At 39.7% G+C, this 23,041-nt stretch overlaps 2 protein-coding genes across 7 annotated transcripts in view; one reads left to right on the plus strand and one right to left on the minus strand.

Annotated features, from left to right (window-relative positions):
* Positions 1-3,866: 3,866 nt before the first annotated feature.
* Positions 3,867-5,566, minus strand: LOC125226334 (extensin-like). Its single transcript, XM_048130292.1, has 2 exons — positions 5,429-5,566; positions 3,867-5,138 (listed from the first exon to the last, which is right to left on the minus strand). Exons 1-2 carry the CDS (start codon positions 5,478-5,480, stop codon positions 4,105-4,107), a joined length of 1,086 nt encoding a protein of 361 aa, XP_047986249.1. The 5' UTR covers positions 5,481-5,566; the 3' UTR covers positions 3,867-4,104.
* A 649-nt stretch (positions 5,567-6,215) lies between these two features.
* Positions 6,216-23,041, plus strand: part of LOC125226333 — a 58,283-nt gene continuing 41,457 nt past the window's right edge. For 5 of the 6 annotated variants that reach the window (XR_007177072.1, XR_007177070.1, XR_007177069.1 and 2 more), the window contains exon 1: positions 15,448-17,131. Coding sequence is in view for 1 of the 6 variants with exons in the window: in XM_048130291.1 (XP_047986248.1) it covers positions 16,928-17,131 (204 nt within the window). In the remaining 5 variants the exon portion in view is untranslated. Of the gene's footprint in view, positions 6,941-7,203; positions 17,132-23,041 lie in introns of those variants that run through there. The other variant, XR_007177073.1, reaches the window with a different exon arrangement.

Here is a 23,041-nt window from a genome sequence, read left to right on the forward strand (position 1 = left end):
GAGATCTGAGGCTAACGAGTCGTACTCTTACTACCGAGTTAGGCTGCTCTCATGTCACCATAGAAACACATTTACACGAGTTGGGAAAAAACTACAAATACAGTGTTTGGATACCGCACGAACTTGATAGAGATCAACTAAACCGCCGTGCCGATATCTGCATACAACTTCTGTCTTTTTGCCGCACATTCAACTGGTTGGACCATCTTATCACTGGAGATGAAAAATGGGTCTTATATATAAATCACACACGCAAACGTCAGTGGCTAGCTCCAAACGAAAAAGGAATAGAGGCACCAAAAACAGAGCCTCACCCGAAAAAAAGTTATGCTGTCCGTTTGGTGGGATATTCATGGTATTATTCACTGGGAACTCCTACCAAGTGGAATGACTGTTACCGCATCAGTATACTGTAATCAGCTTGAAAATTTAAACCAAAAAATCTGTCAGAATCGTCCACAGCATGCTAAAGTTTTTTTCTTACACGACAATGCTCGCCCACACATTGCAAAAGTGACTCGGCTAAAGCTATTGGAGCTAGGTTTGAAAGTGATACCTCATCCACCGTACTCTCCAGACTTGGCACCTACGGATTACGCATTGTTCAGATCGCTAAGCAATGCCTTGAATGAAAAAAGTTCGATGATCAAGCCCATCTACGACAGTACATAGCTGAGTTTTTTGAATCTAAACCTAAGAACTTCTTCGCCGATGCTATTCATTCTTTACCAGAACGATGGAGACAAGTAGTAGATAACGAAGGCCGTTATATTTTTGATAAATGATTAAAATAATAAATTAAATAAAAATTACAATATTGGTTATGATTCGCTCATTACTTTCTTACCAACCCAATAGACAGTAACTTTGATGGCGTCTCTCGCTCGTAAATTGCACTGCCACTCCGCGACAGGGTAAAAAGTCGCGCCAATCTCTTTCTTCTCGCGCATCGCATATGTCACGCTTAGTATTTGAGCTAGAGGCCGTTCCACTTTCGCTACCAAGAACCCGACTGTCGGGCACACCGCTCGTAGAAGCGTAGCCGATTACATGGGTTTCCCCGTATGTAGCGAAAATGTCGTAGCGCCGCGTAGAGCCCGGTTTCGAAAGTGTTAACTGAAATACGCCACGATAAACCACTCGCAACTGCTTTATACTGCTCTAGAGTAAAATGGGGTTTTATAGGTTAATGAAACTCATCTAAATTTCGATGTTTAACTCAGAAGTTTATTTTTTGACGTGATAACGTCTAATAACTCGTTACTACGGGCAGCATGCACGAAAAAGATGACGTCATTGTCCCGTTTCGCAATATAGCTTTAGCGCCATCTATTGGCGCGCGTTGGAACTAAGCGGCTGATCGATGCGCTCGGTATGGTTATAGCGTGTGGCCTGAGTAAAGCACCACAGCTGGGACAGATGGCGCGCCCGTGTGTTGTTCTCGTTATGCTGAGTTTAGACCAGCAAGTTAATGCTGCAAGTTTTGAGACGCAACTATAGGTAAGAGTGAGTGGCAAATATCTGCATCTCTTTCTAGCATATACTTCTGTCTCAAAACTTGCAGCAATAACTTGCATGTCTAAACTCAGCTTTACAAAATTAATTATTTTAATTTATACGACTTTTTACAGAACATATCCCGTCTGAACTCATCATAGATTTAGAATTATTAAACTAGATTGTGTAGTTAGGTCAAAAAGTGTGTCCACATGAGAGGTCATTGTTTGGGCTGGTGTCCCTCTCGCACTTACTGACAATGTCAACATTATTCAGTGAACGTCGTTTTTAATTATACAAATCTTTGATTTATTGGATGTTTATTGGCATCAAAATAATTACATTGTAATTATTTTCCAATTCTTTGAAATATATCGAAACCCTAGTTTGAATATAACACTAAAATAATATAAGAAGTTATAAAGTCAGGTAATATATATATCTAAAAATACTACTATTATGGCTCATTAACACTGGCCACACGTGCGAGAGGGACACCAGCCCAAACAATGCCCTCTCATGTGGACCGTTTTCGATAGTTCAGAATAGCGAAAACGGTCACCTTTTTGTCTCAGTAATAAGGTTCAATTTAGTATGGCAAAAAATGTGATTCCGCTGTCCTCTGTCTTTGGAACTCACTGACAATGACATTTGGGCCGCTAAACATGGTACAATAGGGACTGAGCTCACACTTTTTTGCCATACTAAATTGAACTTTATCACCGGTGCAGAAAGGCGTTCTTGTCAGACTAGTAAAAGTTTTTGGCTTAACAACTCAATCTAGCTTAATATATATAAATCTATGGCATAGAACAACATGTCGGGTCCCTATATATAGGCACAGAATACATAATAGTACAAGTACAGAAGGCTCACTCCTTTGATGTTCGCAAAACGCCGCCATTCTAAATTCTTACCTACATTAACAAACGGACCGCACGCGTGCAGACGACATTGAATTCTATTGCGCCGCGCGAAGGTCGTCGCCACTGAATGGGCCGCGAACTCGCGGCCGCCGGCATGTACTTGTAGTGCGGCGAAAGGATCGCGGATTGAGTCGCCCCTGATATAGGTCTAAGGTTTTATTTGAAAATTGAAATGGTCATACAATGCCAAAAATTGTAAGTATTTGCAATATTACTTTCTATTATAGTAAAACATATATTTTTTAAGGATTATAATATATATACACGTATGTTTTTTCATAGCCAAATCTGGTCTGCTTTGGCAAACATTGCCATCATTGCGGTAAATGGATGGAGCGAAGAGCTTTGAGGAAAGATTGTAAGTATTCACTTCTGATAATTGTGTTAAAGGTTTTTTATCTATCTACTCACACCAGTATTCCCAAAAGTTATTGGCAAATCACTAGAAAGACTGCAGAGGAAGTTCTGTAGGCACATTTACAAACGACTGTACGGATATTACCCATATATGTATCCATCTCTATTCGTAACAGGAATGGTTGGTCTTCAAAGTCTTCAAACTCTAGAAACCAGACGGAAACTGCTGCATATTATGCATTACCGCCAACTGTTTCACCATAGAGTAGATGACGCATCCGTGCTTGAGAGAATGGGGCTGCAAGTGCCAAGAGCGAATGTGGTGGTTGGCATGCCGGGCGCGGTGCCGGCGCGGCGGCGGCGGCGCCTGTTCGCGGCGGCCGGCGCACCGCTCGAGCCCGACCTGCTCTTAACCGCATCATGTTGGAGACAGACGATATTGACATATTTGCTGATAGTGTTGGTGTGTTTTACAGAAAACTCTTAAGGTTCATAGACTCTACACTCCTTAGGTGATTAATGTAATAACCATAGTTTAACTTTTAAGTGTGTTTGCTTTTATTTATGTCAATTTAACATGTACATAATTATATTACCCCATAAGTGCTTTGGTGAAATACTGTTAACTTTTGTGTATTTTTAATAAATAAAAAAACGTGAAAAAAGTCCCAGAATCGGGCCCCTTTTGCTATACTCTGACCGCCCCTGTCTATACTACTGTAATGTTTGACGTTATCACGTTAAACTACCGTCCGTAAACCGACTTTACAGACAACCAATTTTTCTCCAAGTTATAGTTACTTCTTAAACTAATTATTTTTTACTAAATAAGCCTACCTTAAATTATAAAGACTACATTTTACAGAGATTGTTCGATCTACAGAGATACTGTGAAGTGTATCTGTAGATCTTTTGGTGGCTTGACTCATTGACTCACAGTTCTATCATTTATCTCAACACATTTACTGTTACCCCATTTTGTACCGTTAGGTTAGGACTTCAAGGTTTCCATGTAACTTGTGTAGTGAATGTTATATTTGGTGAGAAACAGATAAAAAAATTTACACTTGTGTATAAATACAATGATGAGTTGTTAATCTTTATTTAAATTAATAATTTATGAAAGAAATAAAGATACAAATAAACACGAAACTTAGCGTTCTTTTAAAACGTCAATTATATATAACTGATTTGGATTCCATTTGACAAAGTTTTAACAGTTGGTTTGGGTGGTGGTTGGGTTGCCTGTGTGGGTAATGTAACTGGGGTTGCTGGAGTCACTGGCGTTTGTGGGGTCTGTGGTGTAGCTGGAGTTACAGGGGTTTTAGGTGGTTTTTGGTGGAGCTGGAGTTGGTGGTGTTGGTGGGGTAGGAGGGGTTGGTGGAGTGGGAGGGGTTGGTGGAGTGGGAGGGGTTGGTGGAGTGGGAGGGGTCTGTGGTGGAGCTGGAGTTGCAGGGATTTTAGGTGGCTTTGGTGGAGCTGGAGTTGCAGGGGTTTTAGGTGGCTTTGGTGGAGCTGGAGTTACCGGGGTTTTAGGTGGCTTTGGTGGAGCTGGAGTTGCAGGGGTTTTAGGTGGCTTTGGTGTAGCTGGAGTTGCAGGGGTTTTCGGTGTCTGTGGTGGGGCTGGCGTCGGTGGTGTTGGTGGTGTAGGTGGGGTAGGCGGCGTTGGTGGGGTGGGTGGAGTTGGTGGGGTAGGCGGGGTTTTTGGAGTAGGAGGAGTTGCTGTAGTAGGCTTTGGAGTTGTAGCAGCAGTGTAGGGTGCATAAGTAGGATATGGAGCGTAAGTAGGGTAAGGAGCATAAGTAGGTGGGGTTGGGGGTGTAGGCGGAGTTGGAGGTGTAGGCGGTGTTGGTGGTGTTGGATAAAATACTGGGCGTGGTGTGGTCACTGTAGCAACAGTGTAGGGTGCATAAGTAGGATAAGTAGGATATGGAGCGTAAGTAGGGTAAGGAGCATAAATAGGTGGGGTTGGGGGTGTAGGCGGAGTTGGAGGTGTAGGCGGTGTTGGTGGTGTTGGATAAGTTACTGGGCGTGGTGTGGTCACTGTAGCAACAGTGTTGGGTGCATAAGTAGGATAAGTAGGATATGGAGCGTAAGTAGGGTAAGGAGCATAAGTAGGTGCTTGGTAAGATTGGTAGGTTTGAGCAGGCGCTTGATAATTCTGGCTCTGGTACTGGGTACCAGAGTTTGCTTGAGGGTCTTGCTGATTGTACTGATAAGTCTGCTGGTAATATCCTGCCGGTGGAAGTTGTGGAAGCTGCGGCAGTTGTGGCAGTTGCGGCAATTGAGCGGGATAAGCATTTTGATAAGTTTGCTGTGGATATTGATAGCCGTTGTATGCTGTGCTAGTTCTTTGCCCTGTAGAAAGAAAATATTGATATGAAGCAATGTATCCAGCGGGCTCAGGGTACGGAACCGACTGAGATAAAAATAATTTTACTTGTCAACTCAATGCACTATCAAATTAGTTGGAGATTGGAGATTTAGTAACCGGATAAAGTAAGAAGCAACTCATAAGCAACTCCATATTTTGCAGCTCTACTCAATCTAACACAGGACTATTTAAACACTAGAATGCGTGTGACACAATTAAAATGCATTATTTGGATAATTTTTTTCCAATGGAAAAAAAACATGAATTAACTCACCGACTATACAGGCGCAAACGACCACACTAAAAGCTATTACTTCAGCCCTCATTGTTAGCTACATCTATACTGCGCGGAGCTTCGAACATGACTCTGATAATACCTTGTTTTGTATTCCCGTGCTGGAGACCAACGTTTTACAAAACCGGTATTATTGGAACTGTAGCTTCATAATAACTACGTGTAATAGGTGATTCCACCTATACTGGTTAACTCGAAAAATTGACTCAAATAAGGCCACGTATTTTGAATGTGGTATGGTTGCAGTTCCATATTATTTCTGCTCAGACGTAAATTAACTCAAACAATGGAAAGCTGTGTAAACTCAATATTTCAAATATTTAGAACGTATTGGAAATTAGTCACTTGCGTTATTAATTGACAAAAATACAAGATACACATGGTTGATTAGAAGAATAAATAAGATAAGAAGAATTTGGTGTACATACACACAGTTATGAATTCCTTAAATCCTCCTAAAATCGATTAAAAAGTCGCTCAATGCTCTAACTTACCTGGAGCTATGTTTTAAGTCCTTATGAATGATCTTGAACGTCCTATATTCGCAATTCATTTGTCTTATAAAATAATAATTGAGATGAATTTACAAAAACAAAATTCTATCTACGCTAGGTATAATTTCTGTTTACTTATTAAGACCTAATAAATTATATCTTTATGTCATTTTTCAATGATATATGCATGAAAAACAATGACGTCTGAGTCTTTGTATTATAACAATAGTCATTTGGACATGAGCAAAGTTTACACACGTTGGTGAGACGGGGGTTCATTAAAAATAAGTGAAAAGAGCAAATCAAGTTCAGCTTGATATACCTTTTCTGGCTGATGATTTTACAAAAGCGCAAATTCAGTGACAAATTTGTCACGTGACAACTCGTTTTTGTCAAGTTGTAGTCCGAGAGTTGTAGCATATTAGCTTTTAATACTTTTTATATTTTGTGACCCATAGCCCCCTTTGACTTTCTATATCTACGTAATTGGTTCAGAAGAACTAATAGGAAGACAGACAAACAGACGAACAGTGTTACTTTTATGGACATTAATTATTATTTTTATAAAGTTGTGGCGAATATATAGTGATTCAATATTAGACAAAGCCTGCATTGTGTCGTGTTTGCAATTGTCCTGTTATTTTCCATTGAAAATATGATTGCACATTATTAATAAAGTGCGTTGCGCAATGCAACAGTTACTTTGTATTTGCTTTTACTCACGTCGCCACAGATGTGTTTTCAAATAGGATATTTTCAAAACGCATTGAGTATTAGTTTACCGGCTAGTACACGTGATTTTATTGTAGTATGTTCTAGATTTGTGTTGTTTTACGTCTTGACTCATTTCGATGAAAGAAAATAGTTATTATGGCCATGGCCTATTACCTAGTTTGCCACTACAAAAGGCGCAAAATTCTATAGGACGATGAATATTCGCACACGGTGAAACCCTGTATTTTTTTTAATTTCCCGCTGTTTGCTAGTGACTATAGAGGTACAGTAGTATTTACTTCCCCCTTGTAGAATATCAAAGCATTTTTTAAATTACTTCCTTTGGCTACAATCACACGCTACGAATTGATAGTGAGATTTTGGTTATGATTTTACCAACATCGGGTGGTGTTGTTCTGTCGCATCACGTTTTAATAATGTGTACCGGCCTTTAATTTCAATCAATGTCAAGCCAATGTTTGTTTGAAGAGAGGATAATGATCAGCCAAATAGTGTTACGACTAACCGTAGACATTTTTTTTATAGGGAACGTGCAAGAACTATAGAGGGCAGCACTGGCCGACTAAAGCGACACTGCGCGGATAAAATGAAAAGCAAAAACTTATCTGTCGAAAAAAAGGGCGGGAAACTTCGGTCGCGGCGGACGCAGTTTTCGTAACTAAAGTTTTGAAATTCTATTTTAAAGGATTGGACTTGTATATTGTGTATATATTTGTAGATTTAGCTTTAGTTTTTGACTATATTTAGTAGTTAGGTGTATATATTGATTGGTAAGTACTAATTCTATGTAATTTTTATGGGGGACGCTAAGCCCCCTGACCCTGGGGGAACAGTTCCCTCAGGGTCGAACACTCCTATGGATTATCTTATATCTGCACTTGAATCATCAATGGATACTGATGCGTCTGTATCCAATACCTCAGACATAACTTTAAAAAGGAAAATACTTTCGCGAATGTGTACGAATTGCAATAAAAGGAAACGCAAATCTGGGTCAGGAAAAAATAAAAGTACGGATTGTGTGTGTGCTGATGAAATTAAAGTTCAAAACAAAAAGGATAATGTTCATACTAATCCACAACCAACTGAAAAATCGAATCCCGTTCCCATTGTAAATGCAAACTCTGAGTGAGCGTCAGGACCCCTGGACCACTACAGATATTTGATGTTTAGTACATACTAAAATTTAGTACCTATTTGATACTATTTGGTACCTGAGTACATATATTTGGTACCTCCACTGATATCGAAAAATCGAGCGAATAAAGTGGCCAGACATTCTGACGTCAGGATGTCTGGACCATTTTTGGTTTACATAGTTCTAGACAACACTACTAATTGATATCTTAGTCAATATTTACTACCTATTTGGTACCTGTCAATATATTTTTTTCAAGTTTTTTTGGCATACCAGAAAAAAGTTATGACGGAATTTAAAGTTGTGAGCCCGGCCGTGCCGTTGAAGTATGTAGCGCCTGTTTTGACACTGTTTTGTTACTTTTATATTTCGACTATATTAATGCCACTAGTCAGTAGAGATGATGTGCGAGTGCCTAAAAATAAATTCCTATTTAAGTTGACGCGCAGGAGGGCAGGCGGATTTGCCTCTATTCTTTTGACATGCGCTACATACTTCAACGCCACGGCTGGGCTCACAACTTTAAATTCCATCATAACTTTTTTCTGGTACGCCAAAAAAATTTGAAAAAAATATATTGACAGGTACCAAATAGGTAGTAAATATTGACTAAGATATCAATTAGTAGTGTTGTCTAGAACTATGTAAACCAAAAATGGTCCAGACATCCTGACGTCAGAATGTCTGGCCACTTTATTCGCTCGATTTTTCGATATCAGTGGAGGTACCAAATAGTATCAAATAGGTACTAAATTTTAGTATGTACTAAACATCAAATATCTGTAGTGGTCCAGGGGTCCTGACGCTCACAACTCTGAAAGTTCAAATACTAATAATGTCCCACCGACTCATGTGCCTGTTGGCCGCGTCCGCTACCAACATTCTGACATTGCTCCTTTTGTTGTTCATGTTCAAAGAGAAGCCAGCAGTGATGGCACAACTCTCCATCCCATAACTTTTGGTCGCTTTATGCGACAAAATAACATCCAAGGTGTTGTGAATGGCAGTTTAAAGAGAATAGGCAGAAATAGAGTCAGTATTACATTTGCTACACACACTGATGCCAACAACTTCCTAAGTAACAAATACAATGCTTTCGTCCCAACATTCAATGTCACTCGCATGGGAGTAATTAAAGGTGTACCCCTTGATTTGACTGATGATGAAGTACTGACTTCTATCAACTTGCCAATTGGTTGTGGACCAATTATCAAAATAAGAAGAATAAAAAGAAAAAAGTTTGTCAATGACAGTAGTCAATTTGTAAATACTGGTACAGTTATACTTACCTTTGATGGACAAATACTACCTACTCGAGTATACATGTGTTACATGGCTCTGCCTGTAGAGTTATACATATATCCCACTGTTCAGTGCTATTTTTGTTGCCGATATGGGCATGTGAAAAGCCAGTGCCGCTCCAATCCAAGGTGCTTTAAATGTGGACAAGGTCACTCTGGTGATTCTTGTGATGTTGAGGAGGATGACTTCCAGTGTTGCTTGTGCAAGGGTTCCCATCAAGCCACAAGCAAGAAATGTTTGGAATATAACAGACAAAGAGCTATCAAAGAAACAATGAGCAAAAGTTGTATTTCATACATGGAAGCTTCTAAAGTACATCCACCAGTTTCGAAGGTATCATATGCTGAGGCTTTACTTGCAACACCATTGTCATCCACCTCACAATCACAAGAAGATTTATATAACAATCAGGATAAAACACCTATGTTGAATAAACAATCATATAAAAAAACTGTCTTCCTCAAACCCAGGGCTCCTGTAAAGCTAGGAAAAGGTTATGATAAAAATGCGCATTTTGAAATCACTAGACAACCTACTATACAAAGAGATAAACCAGTTTTTAACAATAGCACAAATGAAAACCCTAGTTTTGATGATATTGTAAAATCTATCATTGATTTAATGTCTCAGTCAAAAACCTTTTCACCGTCCAACGTTGCCGCAGTAATTAATGCTTTATATCAAATTAAGATCAACAATAATGGATCACAGGGCCCTAGTGGTTCAGTGGAATGTTCGCAGCCTAATCAGTAGGAAACAAGATTTAATACATGTTATTAATAAAAATGACCCCTTTCTCATCTGTGTCCAAGAAACATGGTTGAGAAAGGATTCATTGTTTAAAATACCAGGATATGTCTGTCTCAGAGAGGACAGACCTGATGGGTATGGCGGAGTGGCCATACTTGTCAAAAACTCACTAACTTATAATTATGTCACTTTACCTGTACATAGTGATGAAATATCTGTTATAGCAGTGGTTGTAAATAGCATTTGTTTTGTATCATTATATTATAAACAACCAAATAATAATATTCTTATAGAAATAAATGAAATTTTTAAGTCCCTGCCTAAACCATTTGTTTGCTTAGGGATTTTAATGCTCACCATGAGTTCTGGGGCTCTGCTCAAACTTTATACTATGGAGAAAGGTTATTGGAAATAATTAGTGAACATAATTTATGCATTTTAAACACTGGATCTCCTACTAGGCTTGCTCGAAATCCAAGTGCAATAGATCTGTCTATATGTACTCCAGATCTTGCTTCATCTTTATCATGGTCAACAGCAGATTCCACTTATGGTAGTGACCACTTTCCTATATACATTACCTTTCCTTTTTATAAGACTCCACGAACACATGCCAGACAGCCCCGTATTAAACATAAACTGATTGATGACAAATGGGATGAGTATAGAGAGGCTGTAGTAATAAGAATTAATATTTTGCCAGTAATAAACAACTCAAATATATTAGAGAGCTCTCAAGCATTTGCCTTAGCTCTGGTGGAGGCAGCTAATGAAACCTTTCCATTAAAGAGCAGAGGTCCGGAGTTCATTCCATCCCCACCTTGGTGGGATTCAGATTGCACTGTTGCAATTAAGCAAAGAAAGGAGGCAGAGAAAAAGTATTGTCAAGAAATGACTGATATTAACTTTGATAACTACTTAGAAGTCGCTAAATCAACTAAAGAATTACTTAGAAAAAAAAAGTTTGAAGGTTGGCATAGATTTTGTAAATCATTGAGTCCAAATGTAGCTCCCTCAATTGTTTGGCAAAATATTAGGAGGTTTCGATCAGCATTTAAAGACACACAAAGTAAAATATCTCCATCTTTAGCAGACCAGGTTATGGATCGTTTGGGTCCACCTTATGTCCCAGAACACCCTATGATTCTCAGGCCACTAATGTTATCTAAAAATGATTCAGAAGATGTTTTAAATTCCCCTTTTTCGCTTTGTGAACTGAAAGGAGTACTTTCTTCGACTAAAGATTCCGCACCCGGTGAAGACGGGATCCCTTATTCTTTCGTATCAAAACTGGACGATAACAGTCTCTGCTACCTTCTTTCTTTGATTAACAATGTTATGATTACAGGCTCTGTTCCCAAAGAATGGAGAACACAAACATTGATTTTAATACCGAAACCAAATAAACCTACTTCAGACCCCAAATCGTATAGACCCATAGCCTTATCATCTGTAATAGCTAAAGTCGCAGGACACCTTGTAAAAATACGATTAGAATGGTTCCTAGAACACAATAAACTCTTAACTTGTAATCAATTTGGCTTTAGAAAAGGTTGTACTCTTGACAGTTTAAGCATCCTTACCACAGATATAAGAATAAGTTTCTCTAAAAATGACTCCTTAGTTGCTGCCTTTTGACGTGATAACGTCTAATAACTCGTTACTACGGGCAGCATGCACGAAAAAGATGACGTCATTGTCCCGTTTCGCAATATAGCTTTAGCGCCATCTATTGGCGCGCGTTGGAACTAAGCGGCTGATCGATGCGCTCGGTATGGTTATAGCGTGTGGCCTGAGTAAAGCACCACAGCTGGGACAGATGGCGCGCCCGTGTGTTGTTCTCGTTAAGCTGAGTTTAGACCAGCAAATTATTGCTGCAAGTTTTGAGACGCAACTATAGGTAAGAGTGAGTGGCAAATATCTGCATCTCTTTCTAGCATATACTTCTGTCTCAAAACTTGCAGCAATAACTTGCATGTCTAAACTCAGCTTTACAAAATTAATTATTTTAATTTATACGACTTTTTACAGAACATATCCCGTCTGAACTCATCATAGATTTAGAATTATTAAACTAGATTGTGTAGTTAGGTCAAAAAGTGTGTCCACATGAGAGGTCATTGTTTGGGCTGGTGTCCCTCTCGCACTTACTGACAATGTCAACATTATTCAGTGAACGTCGTTTTTAATTATGCAAATCTTTGATTTATTGGCATCAAAATTGACATTGTAATTATTTTCCAATTCTTTGAAATATATCGAAACCCTAGTTTGAATATAACACTAAAATAATATAAGAAGTTATAAAGTCAGGTAATATATATATATATAAAAATACAACTATTATGGCTCACTAACACTGGCCACACGTGCGAAAGGAACACCAGCCCAAACAATGCCCTCTCATGTGGACCGTTTTCGATAGTTCAGAATAGCGAAAATGGTCACCTTTTTGTCTCAGTAATAAGGTTCAATTTAGTATGGCAAAAAATGTGATTCCGCTGTCCCCTGTCTTTGGAACTCACTGACAATGACATTTGGGCCGCTAAACATGGTACAATAGGGACTGAGCTCACACTTTTTTGCCATACTAAATTGAACTTTATCACCGGTGCAGAAAGGCGTTCTTGTCAGACTAGTAAAAGTTTTTGGCTTAACAACTCAATCTAGCTTAATATATATAAATCTATGGCATAGAACAACATGTCGGGTCCCTATATATAGGTCACAGACCAACCCCTATAGACATCCATTACAAGACGACTCGCGGTCGCCAGCCTTCCTAGTATTTGCACTGATATAAGCGCGGGCGCTCGCCGTGCCCGATCAGTATCGACCAAGTAACAGACCCGAAAGCAGCGCGTGTTTTTCGCACTAAAAAATTGGAAAAGGATATTTTGATGCCTTAAAGATGTCCACCTGTAGTGTGAAATGGTATGGAAAGGTAACAAGAAGCTCAAATTTAAAAACAGACGGCATTACATTCCACAAATAAGTCATATTTATAATTTATTCAGAGCCGGCATAGGTCAACTTACATTGGCCACTTACGCGTCAGTAGAGGGACAGTCATACTTCTGTCCCTTTTCATCTGGCGCGACTGCCCGCCGTCCTTGAAACGGCCAATCACAGCGCGCTTAACACATTCCCCGCCCGCTCCTCGCACCCCAAACACTGGTGACTCGTATCGCGAACAAAATATACAAGATTGCTACTCTATAGGAGGTTCTCTGTGATATAGGTCTAAGGTTTTATTTGAAAATTGAAATGGTCATACAATGCCAAAAATTGTAAGTATTTGCAATATTACTTTCTATTATAGTAAAACATATATTTTTTAAGGATTATAATATATATACGTATGTTTTTTCATAGCCAAATCTGGTCTGCTTTGGCAAACATTGCCATCATTGCGGTAAATGGATGGAGCGAAGAGCTTTGAGGAAAGATTGTAAGTATTCACTTCTGATAATTGTGTTAAAGGTTTTTTATCTATCTACTCACACCAGTATTCCCAAAAGTTATTGGCAAATCACTAGAAAGAGTGCAGAGGAAGTTCTGTAGGCACATTTACAAACGACTGTACGGATATTACCCATATATGTATCCATCTCTATTCGTAACAGGAATGGTTGGTCTTCAAACTCTAGAAACCAGACGGAAACTGCTGCATATTATGCATTACCGCCAACTGTTTCACCATAGAGTAGATGACGCATCCGTGCTTGAGAGAATGGGGCTGCAAGTGCCAAGAGCGAATGTGGTGGTTGGCATGCCGGGCGCGGTGCCGGCGCGGCGGCGGCGGCGCCTGTTCGCGGCGGCCGGCGCACCGCTCGAGCCCGAGCTGCTCTTAACCGCATCATGTTGGAGACAGACGATATTGACATATTTGCTGATAGTGTTGGTGTGTTTTACAGAAAACTCTTAGAGCGTGCGCAGACAGAGAGCGGTCTGCGTTCTGTCAGAGTTCCGCGTTCTGGTGACCGTTGACCGCTCAAGAGCTCCAACGCACACAGGCGGCGTTCAAATTCTCGCGTTCTAGTTTGGATTGTGTCTTTGTACATGCAACATGTCACTGGAAAGTTTGTTTTCCTATGAAGAATTATTGCTCAAACATTACATCTATTAAATTCTCCTTACAGATGAACAGCGATTCGATATTTTTATTCGCATGTCGATGAATAGTTTCATTAATTGAGAAAAATAAAGGCTGGTTGTATTTTTAGGGCATTGTAATTATTTATTAAGGATAAAATAAACATAACAGCAATTCGTCGTGTACTATCCGTAGATTCGACCTCAGAAATCCTTCCTTTTCCTAACAAATTCATTATTTTTCTGTGTTTGCAACCTCGGACATCCCCGCGTTCCGGCGTTCTCTGTCTCGGCGGGAAAAGAACGCTAGAACGCGGCGTTCGGCTTTGACCGCCGCAGGCAGACTGCCCGCTGTGTGCGTTGCTGCTACAGACTCGGTACATTCTAAAGAACGCAGAACTCTGAACGCGGAACGCAGAACTCCAGACCGCTCTCTGTCTGCGCACGCTCTTAAGGTTCATAGACTCTACACTCCTTAGGTGATTAATGTAATAACCATAGTTTAACTTTTAAGTGTGTTTGCTTTTATTTATGTCAATTTAACATGTACATAATTATATTACCACATAAGTGCTTTGGTGAAATACTGTTAACTTTTGTGTATTTTTAATAAATAAATAAATAAATAAATAAATAAAAAAACGTGAAAAGAGTCCCACAATCGGGCCCCTTTTGCTATACTCTGACCGCCCCTGTCTATACTACTGAAATGTTTGACGTTATCACGTTAAACTACCGTCCGTAAACCGTCTTTACAGACAACCAATTTTTTTTTAGACATAAATTCTGCTTATGATAACGTCAACATTTCAATCTTAAAAAATAAATTAATCAAATTAGATGTTCCTAACTTTCTTATTAATTTTATAATCAATATGCTGTATGAAAGGTTTATAAATTATCACTTAGAACAACCTGGAAATAAATTTATTAAAAGAACTGTCTGGAAGGGTCTACCACAAGGTTCTGTCTTGAGCCCTTTATTGTATAACATTTATACTTATGATCTGGAACTTTCTGTTGGAGGACAGGTGGACGTCCTTCAATATGCGGATGATTTGCTTTTGTATGTTTCGGGGAGTTCTTTAGAAAACATTAGTAACACAATGTCCTCATCCTTGAATGCCTTAAATAGTTGGTTGAATAATAATGGGTTAGATCTTTCACCTTCTAAAAGCTCTGTTGTTGTTTTTTCACGAAAGAAAAATACTCCACTTATTAATATAAATTATAATGGTTGCCCACTGGTAATTAAAGATAGTGTTAAATTTCTGGGAGTTATATTAGATCGTAAGCTTACTGGAATTCCCCATTTTGAACATGTTGTTGTAAAATGTGAACGTAACCTGAATATATTAAGATGTCTGACAGGGGTCTGGTGGGGAGCCCACCCTTTTACTATGAGATTACTATATAATGCTTTAATAAGAAGTGTTTTAGATTACGGCACCTACCTCTTACACCCAGTACAGGCTAAAGCTTTAAGATTAGTTACAGGGGCTATGAAATCAAGCCCAATAAGTTGCTTGCAAGTAGAATGTTGTGATCCACCTCTTGCCTTTAGAAGACAGTTTCTATGTGACAAATTCTTTTTCCGTTCCGTGCAACTATATTCTCATCCACTACTTCCAAAAGTAAAGCAATTAGCTGAACTGGTTGAAACAGGTAACTATTGGACCCATAAGGATTCTCCTTGTGTTGTTAAGAGTTATAAAAAATACAAAAGTCTAGAAGCACCGACTTATAGAAGTGAGACTCTTCCTTTATATCAACAATCATACAACAGTCTCATTACTAATCCAGATATTAGATTTAACATCGGTATATCTAAACACGATATAAATCCAAAAATAGATTTTTTGAACATTCTTAACAATGACTGGAGTAATTGGCACTGTTTGTACACAGATGCCTCTAAACATGGTGATAGAAGTTGCGTTGGTGTTGGAGTCTTTCATTCACAATACAAAGGATTACAACTTATTAAACTGCCACCTGAAAGTTCTGTCTACACTGGTGAATGTTATGGTTTACTTAAAGCTATAGAATATGTACTTATGTTGAAGATACCTAAAACAATAATTTTTTCAGACTCCCGTAGTGCTTTAGAAGCAATAATGAGGTTTCCATTTAAGTCACATAAACAGTCCCCTGTCGTGTTTAACATTAGGAGCCTTTTATACAAATGTTCCCAAAAGAGTTGTGCTGTCGTGCTGGCTTGGGTGCCAAGCCATGTGGGTGTCCCTGGGAATGAGAGAGCTGACCAACTGGCAAATGAGGCTATTCACGTGGGAGACATTGTACCATATCATAACTATTGTCATGACTTAATCAATTTGTCTAAAGCGTATTTGTATGATAATTGGAATGGGATTTGGAATAAGGAAACATCAAAAGGTAAACATTATCGGCATATTCAGCCGGCAATTCCAAAGAAACCATGGTTTACAAGAGTATCATTTTCAAAAACTGTGACGTCAACATTATGCAGAATGCGCCTGGGGCATGTTTGTTCCCCGGCGCATTTACATAAAATAAATAAAAAGCCGGATCCTCATTGCTCTTGTGGCGAATATGGGGACCTAAACCATATTTTCTTTGCATGTACTCTTCACGATCGCTCTGATTTTCTTTCTAGTCTTGAATTACTACGCATCCCATTTCCCACATCCATACTTTGCTTGCTGTGTAATTATTCGTATGATATTTATAAGGCCATATCAGTATTTTTAGAAAAGAACGATATAAAATTGTAGTATAAAATGTATATATCATATCGAATCCAATCCTTTCCTTTCCAAATTACCGTAATATCCGTATTTCCTAATTCCTAGTTTCCCTAACTTTAACTCTTTCACTTGTCGTTGGCTAATGTAACAAAAGCCAGAAAAAAAAAAAAAAAAACTTATCTGTCAAACTGCGGTCACATTTACAAACTGAAAAACATGAGTAAATAATAAAATTATGATTAAAATAATAAAGTACGGCTTTGTTCCCGTGAAGAGCGACATTGAGCGCGGTCAGAACAACGTCAAAGGGCTCAAATTATTTCAGGCGGGCCACGTTTTAGATGTGACTGAGAAAATCAACGTCGACAAAACATCCAAAATTAGTGGACGAATCGTGGCCCAAACGAGGATTTCAAATGTTTATGAAGCCCAAATTACAGTAAGTACATAATAATTATGTTATTGTTAATATTTAGTAATAACAGAACTGTATTTGCGACTGCAACCGACGGCAGCTTTTAAACATCCCGCCATAAACTTTACCTCGTATGCTTTGAAACCTGCACGGGTAGCATGGTCGCGCGATAGACGATAAAATATCAGGCCGTCCCTATCGCACTATTAGTAAGTGCGATAGGGACGGCCAGATGTTTTATCATTTATCGCGCGACCATAATTGCCTGCCTGTAGGCCTAGCACATGATGGCCGCGGGAGTATGTCGCCGCGAGATAGATCACACGTCTTCTTCTAACTGTATTAATGACATAAGGACGGGTAGTCTATCTCGCGGCGACATACTCTCGCGGCAATCATGTGCTAGGCCTACTGGAGATGCTTGAAGCCTGTATCTATTGTATTATCCTTTACTAATGATGATTACCACAATTCAAATATAAGCGTTATAATTCAAGTATTCATCATACTTACGTATGTTTCTTTGTTGCATTTATTAGACATGCGCGAAACAGTGCATCAAAATGTAATGCCAATCACATCACTTTTCCGAGAAAGTAACATCTCACTGAGATGTCACATCATACATCACTCGAAACATTACCCGACCTTGAACAGCGCTCGGGAGCGAGATGGCACCATCACAGTCATCACAGATATCAACAAGGCTACGCATCTCATATCAGCGCGTAGTTCCATTACATGCTGCTTTTTGCTACGTGAATTAAGTATATTTTATAAAATTTGCAAATGGTTACTTATACTTACTGGATCATACGATACCACTACCACACATGTACGTAATGTACATCTAGATAAATTATTAGCCGCGAAAGTCAACTAAACATTTCACAACAATAAGAATAATATGTTTTGTTTTCGGCGCGCCCAATTTCACAGACAAAATTACTCTGTTTACCCGCATCCATAAAATGATTATAAGAAATGATAATAATAAAATAAGCTCTATGGGGACGCATTACAGTTTTAAATCTTTTGGACTGTTATAAAATCATATTCGCAAGCGAAATTTGCAACTACGTAAACGCGACCGCGTTCGGCTGAGTAGCGCGTTCCGAACTCTTCCGGAAATAGCCGAAAGCATCGTATCATAGTTTGATGGTTAGAACGAGAGCGACCGAGCGCTTAGTGCGGCGCGTGTGAGCGCGAGAGCGAGATAAGAAATAAGAAATTAATAACTGTAATAAGTAATAAGTGATGCTTTCAAACATCTCAGTCGTTACACCATTACAGTTTTCACATGGGGTAGTAAACATTACGCGCACTGTTTTAGTTGTTCGCGACATTTGCGTTCGGGTGATAGGTAATGCTAGAAGTGATGGTGGATTTCTCGGAGTGATACGTAATGCCATATTACATGTTCAAGTGATATCACATTTGTGATATTACTCTCATTACTTACACATGTCTAGCATTTATCCATAAATTTCGCTTTTCACGAGTCCAAGGTACGAAAGTGCTTTCGGCTGGAATGCTATAAAATTTTATATTTTTCACTTGCCCCGCGTTGTGTTAGGACACCTAGATACACAACAATTCATTTTAACGTCCTTTTATTCTATATTTTAGCAAATATTATGAATACAAATATTTCTGTGACAAAGCAAAGTGACAGGTTGATAGTATTTGGTTTCCCATTATAGCCACTAGATGGCAGACTCCAACGCGCACGGTCCCTTACACAGATTTCGGGAGATAGGTCATGCCGGGCGATTTGTATAGAATACGCCTGTCGCAAGGACTGCGCAACCCACACAAAGCACCAGTAATTGTAAAGATAATGCACGCACACACCTAATCCACACACACTTGTAGCTGGACGCTCCTATTGCGCAATACACGCGCATCATTTCAATGGTTGTGTACATGCGAACGATAAGCGAGCGCGATCGCGCACGCACACAACGATAAATAGCGGGAACGCCTCGCCTCGTTTCCGAGAAAAATGTCTCACTGAGTGAATCGTTTTGTACACCGTACATTGCGGCGCAAAACACTACACTGTTTACAATATGCTCCTTGTGTAGCCGCAATGTATAATTAACGTTTTAAAGCATAAGCAAACGTAAGGTTACATGGTACAACTCGGAGTATTACGTTGAATTCTCAGAGGAAAAAAATCTATAGAGGGGACAAGCCGCGCGCGGCCTGGTCGCAGATGTAGGCCCATTGGGCCTACACCGCCGCCAGTTCGCCGTCCGCTGTCATCGAGTGTACACGCGCGCTGTTCACCGACGAAAAACGAGTTTTATCCAAAATGCCGAAGTATGCAATAATAACTTGCAAACATCGCAGTGACCTGAATAATTTCCAAGCCGATAGGATAACATTTCATAGGTAAATACTATTTATTTCCTTTTATTTCACATAAAACACGAATTCAACGTAATACTCCGAGTTGTACCATGTAACCTTACGTTTGCTTATGCTTTAAAACGTTAATTATACATTGCGGCTACACAAGGAGCATATTGTAAACAGTGTAGTGTTTTGCGCCGCAATGTACGGTGTACAAAACGATTCACTCAGTGAGACATTTTTCTCGGAAACGAGGCGAGGCGTTCCCGCTATTTATCGTTGTGTGCGTGCGCGATCGCGCTCGCTTATCGTTCGCATGTACACAACCATTGAAATGATGCGCGTGTATTGCGCAATAGGAGCGTCCAGCTACAAGTGTGTGTGGATTAGGTGTGTGCGTGCATTATCTTTACAATTACTGGTGCTTTGTGTGGGTTGCGCAGACCTTGCGACAAGCGTATTCTATACAAATCGCCCGGTATGACCTATCTCCCAAAATCTGTGGTTGAATTCGTGTTTTATGTGAAATAAATAGTATTTACCTATGAAATATTATCCTATCGGCTTGGAAATTATTCAGGTCACTGCGATGTTTGCAAGTTATTATTGCATACTTCGGCATTTTGGATAAAACTCGTTTTTCGTCGGTGAACAGCGCGCGTGTACACTCGATGACAGCGGACGGCGAACTGGCGGCGGTGTAGGCCCAATGGGCCTACATCTGCGACCAGGCCGCGCGCGGCTTGTCCCCTCTATAGAATTTTTTCCTCTGAGGTCCCTTACAAAGAATTTTCCGTAACAAAAAATGTACAAAAGGCACTTTTACGGTGGATAGAAGGAAGCAACACGTAAAACACGTTAAATGTGGTTCGCAGTCGGCCATATTTTAGAGAATCCGCTTTGACACTAATCAGAACTTTTCAAAAAACTGTAATTAAGTACATGAAACTGTAAGTATTTAGGCATGGCGATGTCGGCAAAATATTGCCGTAATTCATAGAATGAAGGAAGGAAGCGCACGATTCTAGTAGGTATTGAATTGGTAACGCCACGGTAAGTGCGTTTTCACATTATCCGATCCGATATCGGATGTCGGACCGATATCCCATACATTACAGGCGCCATCTTGGATTTTTTCCATTGAAATCCTTCCGACTTCCGATATCGGATCGGATAATGTGAAAACGCTCTAACGGCGTAAGAAAATCTAGGTACATGGTTGCCAGGCGAATGCACATTTAACTGTAGGTACGTCAACCAATTGGATCCCTAGGCCACTGTAGAACTATGTCATAGTGACGTTATAAATCAGGTTGTAAGAAATATCTTACTTCTTGTCATTTTGACATGGTTGTAGAGTGGCCTAGGGTTCCAATTGGTTGACTGTACTTCAACACTAGGTCAATAAAAATATTCTATTGAAATCAACTCCTAGTGAGCTTCTTTGAACTCAAGCCTCATGAATTCATGACGTCAAAGCAATAATTAAACTTCTTTTCACAGTTGCTAAATGGTAAACAAATATAATTAACGTAAAAAAAGGAATAACTTCACAATCTGGGATATAGTTTCTGATGCATTCAGTAGTATCATCACCCTCCTTGCGTTAGAGCCAGACCGGTCATTTACTCGTAGTAGGATTTTGGTTCTCTATTCGGAGGCCGCAATGCCCCTATGGTTAGAGCGACACTCACGGATCTGGGCAATCGAAACAGGCCCTATATTACGGAATATTACCTACTCATAAAAATAATAATTCCGGCCATGAGTTATTTTTGTAAGCAAATAAGGTTTCGAATAGTACGTATCACGATAAAATATCGATCCTGTGACAGCGGTCGAATCAGCACGCAGGTATGTGACGAACAACTCTCGCGCGTGCGTCACCGCTCGCCCGTGAGGCCCTACTGATTTGCCCCTCGCGAGGGGTACTTACAGTTCGATACCTACACTCGCGAGTGGGATAGGCTTGTGCCGTTTCGTTCGTTGATCGGAGCGCTCCGATCTCGTTCAATCGCTCCCACGAACTAGTTCGCTCTTTTAGGTCTTTTGCTCATTTAGTTCAGCCAGACCAGCGACCACTGCGGTCAGAAAGATCAGAACGAATGGAACCGAATAGTGTCAAAATGATACGAATAGTCTACAGATAGTAGGGCCGAAAGGTTGTATTGTAAGTAACCGAAGTTTAATATGAAAACTTGACTTTTTTTGTTGCTCTGCTAAGTAGCTCTCGCTCTCGGTCGGCGCAGTCACACATTCGTTCTCGATCCAAACCGCTCGCGCTCGCCGATCCTATACTGAACTACGAGTAAATGAGCAAAGACCGATTCACAGACCACGGAAAGATTCAGTTCATTTCGGTCATTGATGGGATTTTATTCCTAACAGTTCATAGTTCGTGAACGACACAAGCCTAGAGTGGGACAGGCCTGCCTGTGTTACACAAAGGACCCATAGACGTTTGGTTAAACTACAAATTTAAAGTTTAATGCCTGACTGGGTACTGGGTAGGCCGCATTGTTGTGTGCGTAATATGTGGTAATATCGTATCTGTGGCCATACCTCTTCGTTAGTTTGATGTACGCAAATGTGTCTACTTGTGTGAGAACGGCAGCTGAAAATGGTTAAATATGGGGAGGCTATGATTAGAATAAATCATGCTAGAGATATGGGTGCTTGCCCTTTGCCTGTTGCTTAACTATAAGTGCGTTTACACATTATCTAATCCGATATCGGATGTAGGACCGATATCCAATGACATTAAATACTTCTTATATCTATGCCGATATCCCATACATTAGAGGCGCCATCTTGGATTTTTCTACTGAAATCCTACCGACGTCCGATATCGGATCGTATAATGTGAAAACGGACTAAGGCTATACTAAATCTAGGTTAGGCATAGGTACTTTGTACTTTAGTTATGTTATGGTATTGGAAGTACCGTTCTTGAAATTAATATGTGTTGCCCTTAATTCGGTGGTGGCCACCTACACATATAACTGAGTGTGTAAGTGGCTATTACTAAGGCACTTTTTGTCTAGTACAGTACCTACATATGTTAATTTTTAAGATTAACTTAATTAGAATAAGTTTTTAAAATGTAGTGCTCACTGTATGGACTTTTTGTCTGAAATAAAGTTTTTATTTTATTTTTTTACTTATTACAAGGCAGGTAAGAACACTTGTATATATAAAAACTACGCGATAGAAACCCTTTGTTATTGACTCGTTGAGTGCTGTGAATCACGTTCAAAGAAATTTTCATTGCGTTGGCGTGTGTGCGGTGTGTGCTAGTGGTAGAAGGGAGAGGCAAGTAATTTTCCTTATATTTTTCAAAGTAGTAGGGATGCTATTGCATATCACTGTACTATCTGATCATGTGCTGAAACTTGACATGGTAGTTCCTTAATTAGGCGGTCTTGAGTAGATTCAGACCGGGGGGCATCGAGAGCCTCCCCGCATTTAGGAGGGGGAGTAGGTATTTCGTCACTGCTTTGAAAAAATCTCGTATCTCACGCTGCTCCTCAAAGTTAAAACGCAGTAAGACTATATGCATTCCATACATACTTACTA

Source organism: Leguminivora glycinivorella, chromosome 5, assembly GCF_023078275.1.
Source record: "Leguminivora glycinivorella isolate SPB_JAAS2020 chromosome 5, LegGlyc_1.1, whole genome shotgun sequence".
NCBI classification, from domain to species: Eukaryota; Metazoa; Arthropoda; class Insecta; order Lepidoptera; family Tortricidae; genus Leguminivora; species Leguminivora glycinivorella.

Coding starts and splice junctions, on each gene's coding strand:
- LOC125226334 (XM_048130292.1), bottom strand. CDS start 5,480: ATGAGGGCTGAAGTAATAGCTTTTAGTGTGGTCGTTTGCGCCTGTATA. Junction 5,139..5,428: donor CGTTTGCGCCTGTATAGTCG/GTGAGTTAATTC, acceptor TTCTTTCTACAG/GGCAAAGAACTAGCACAGCA.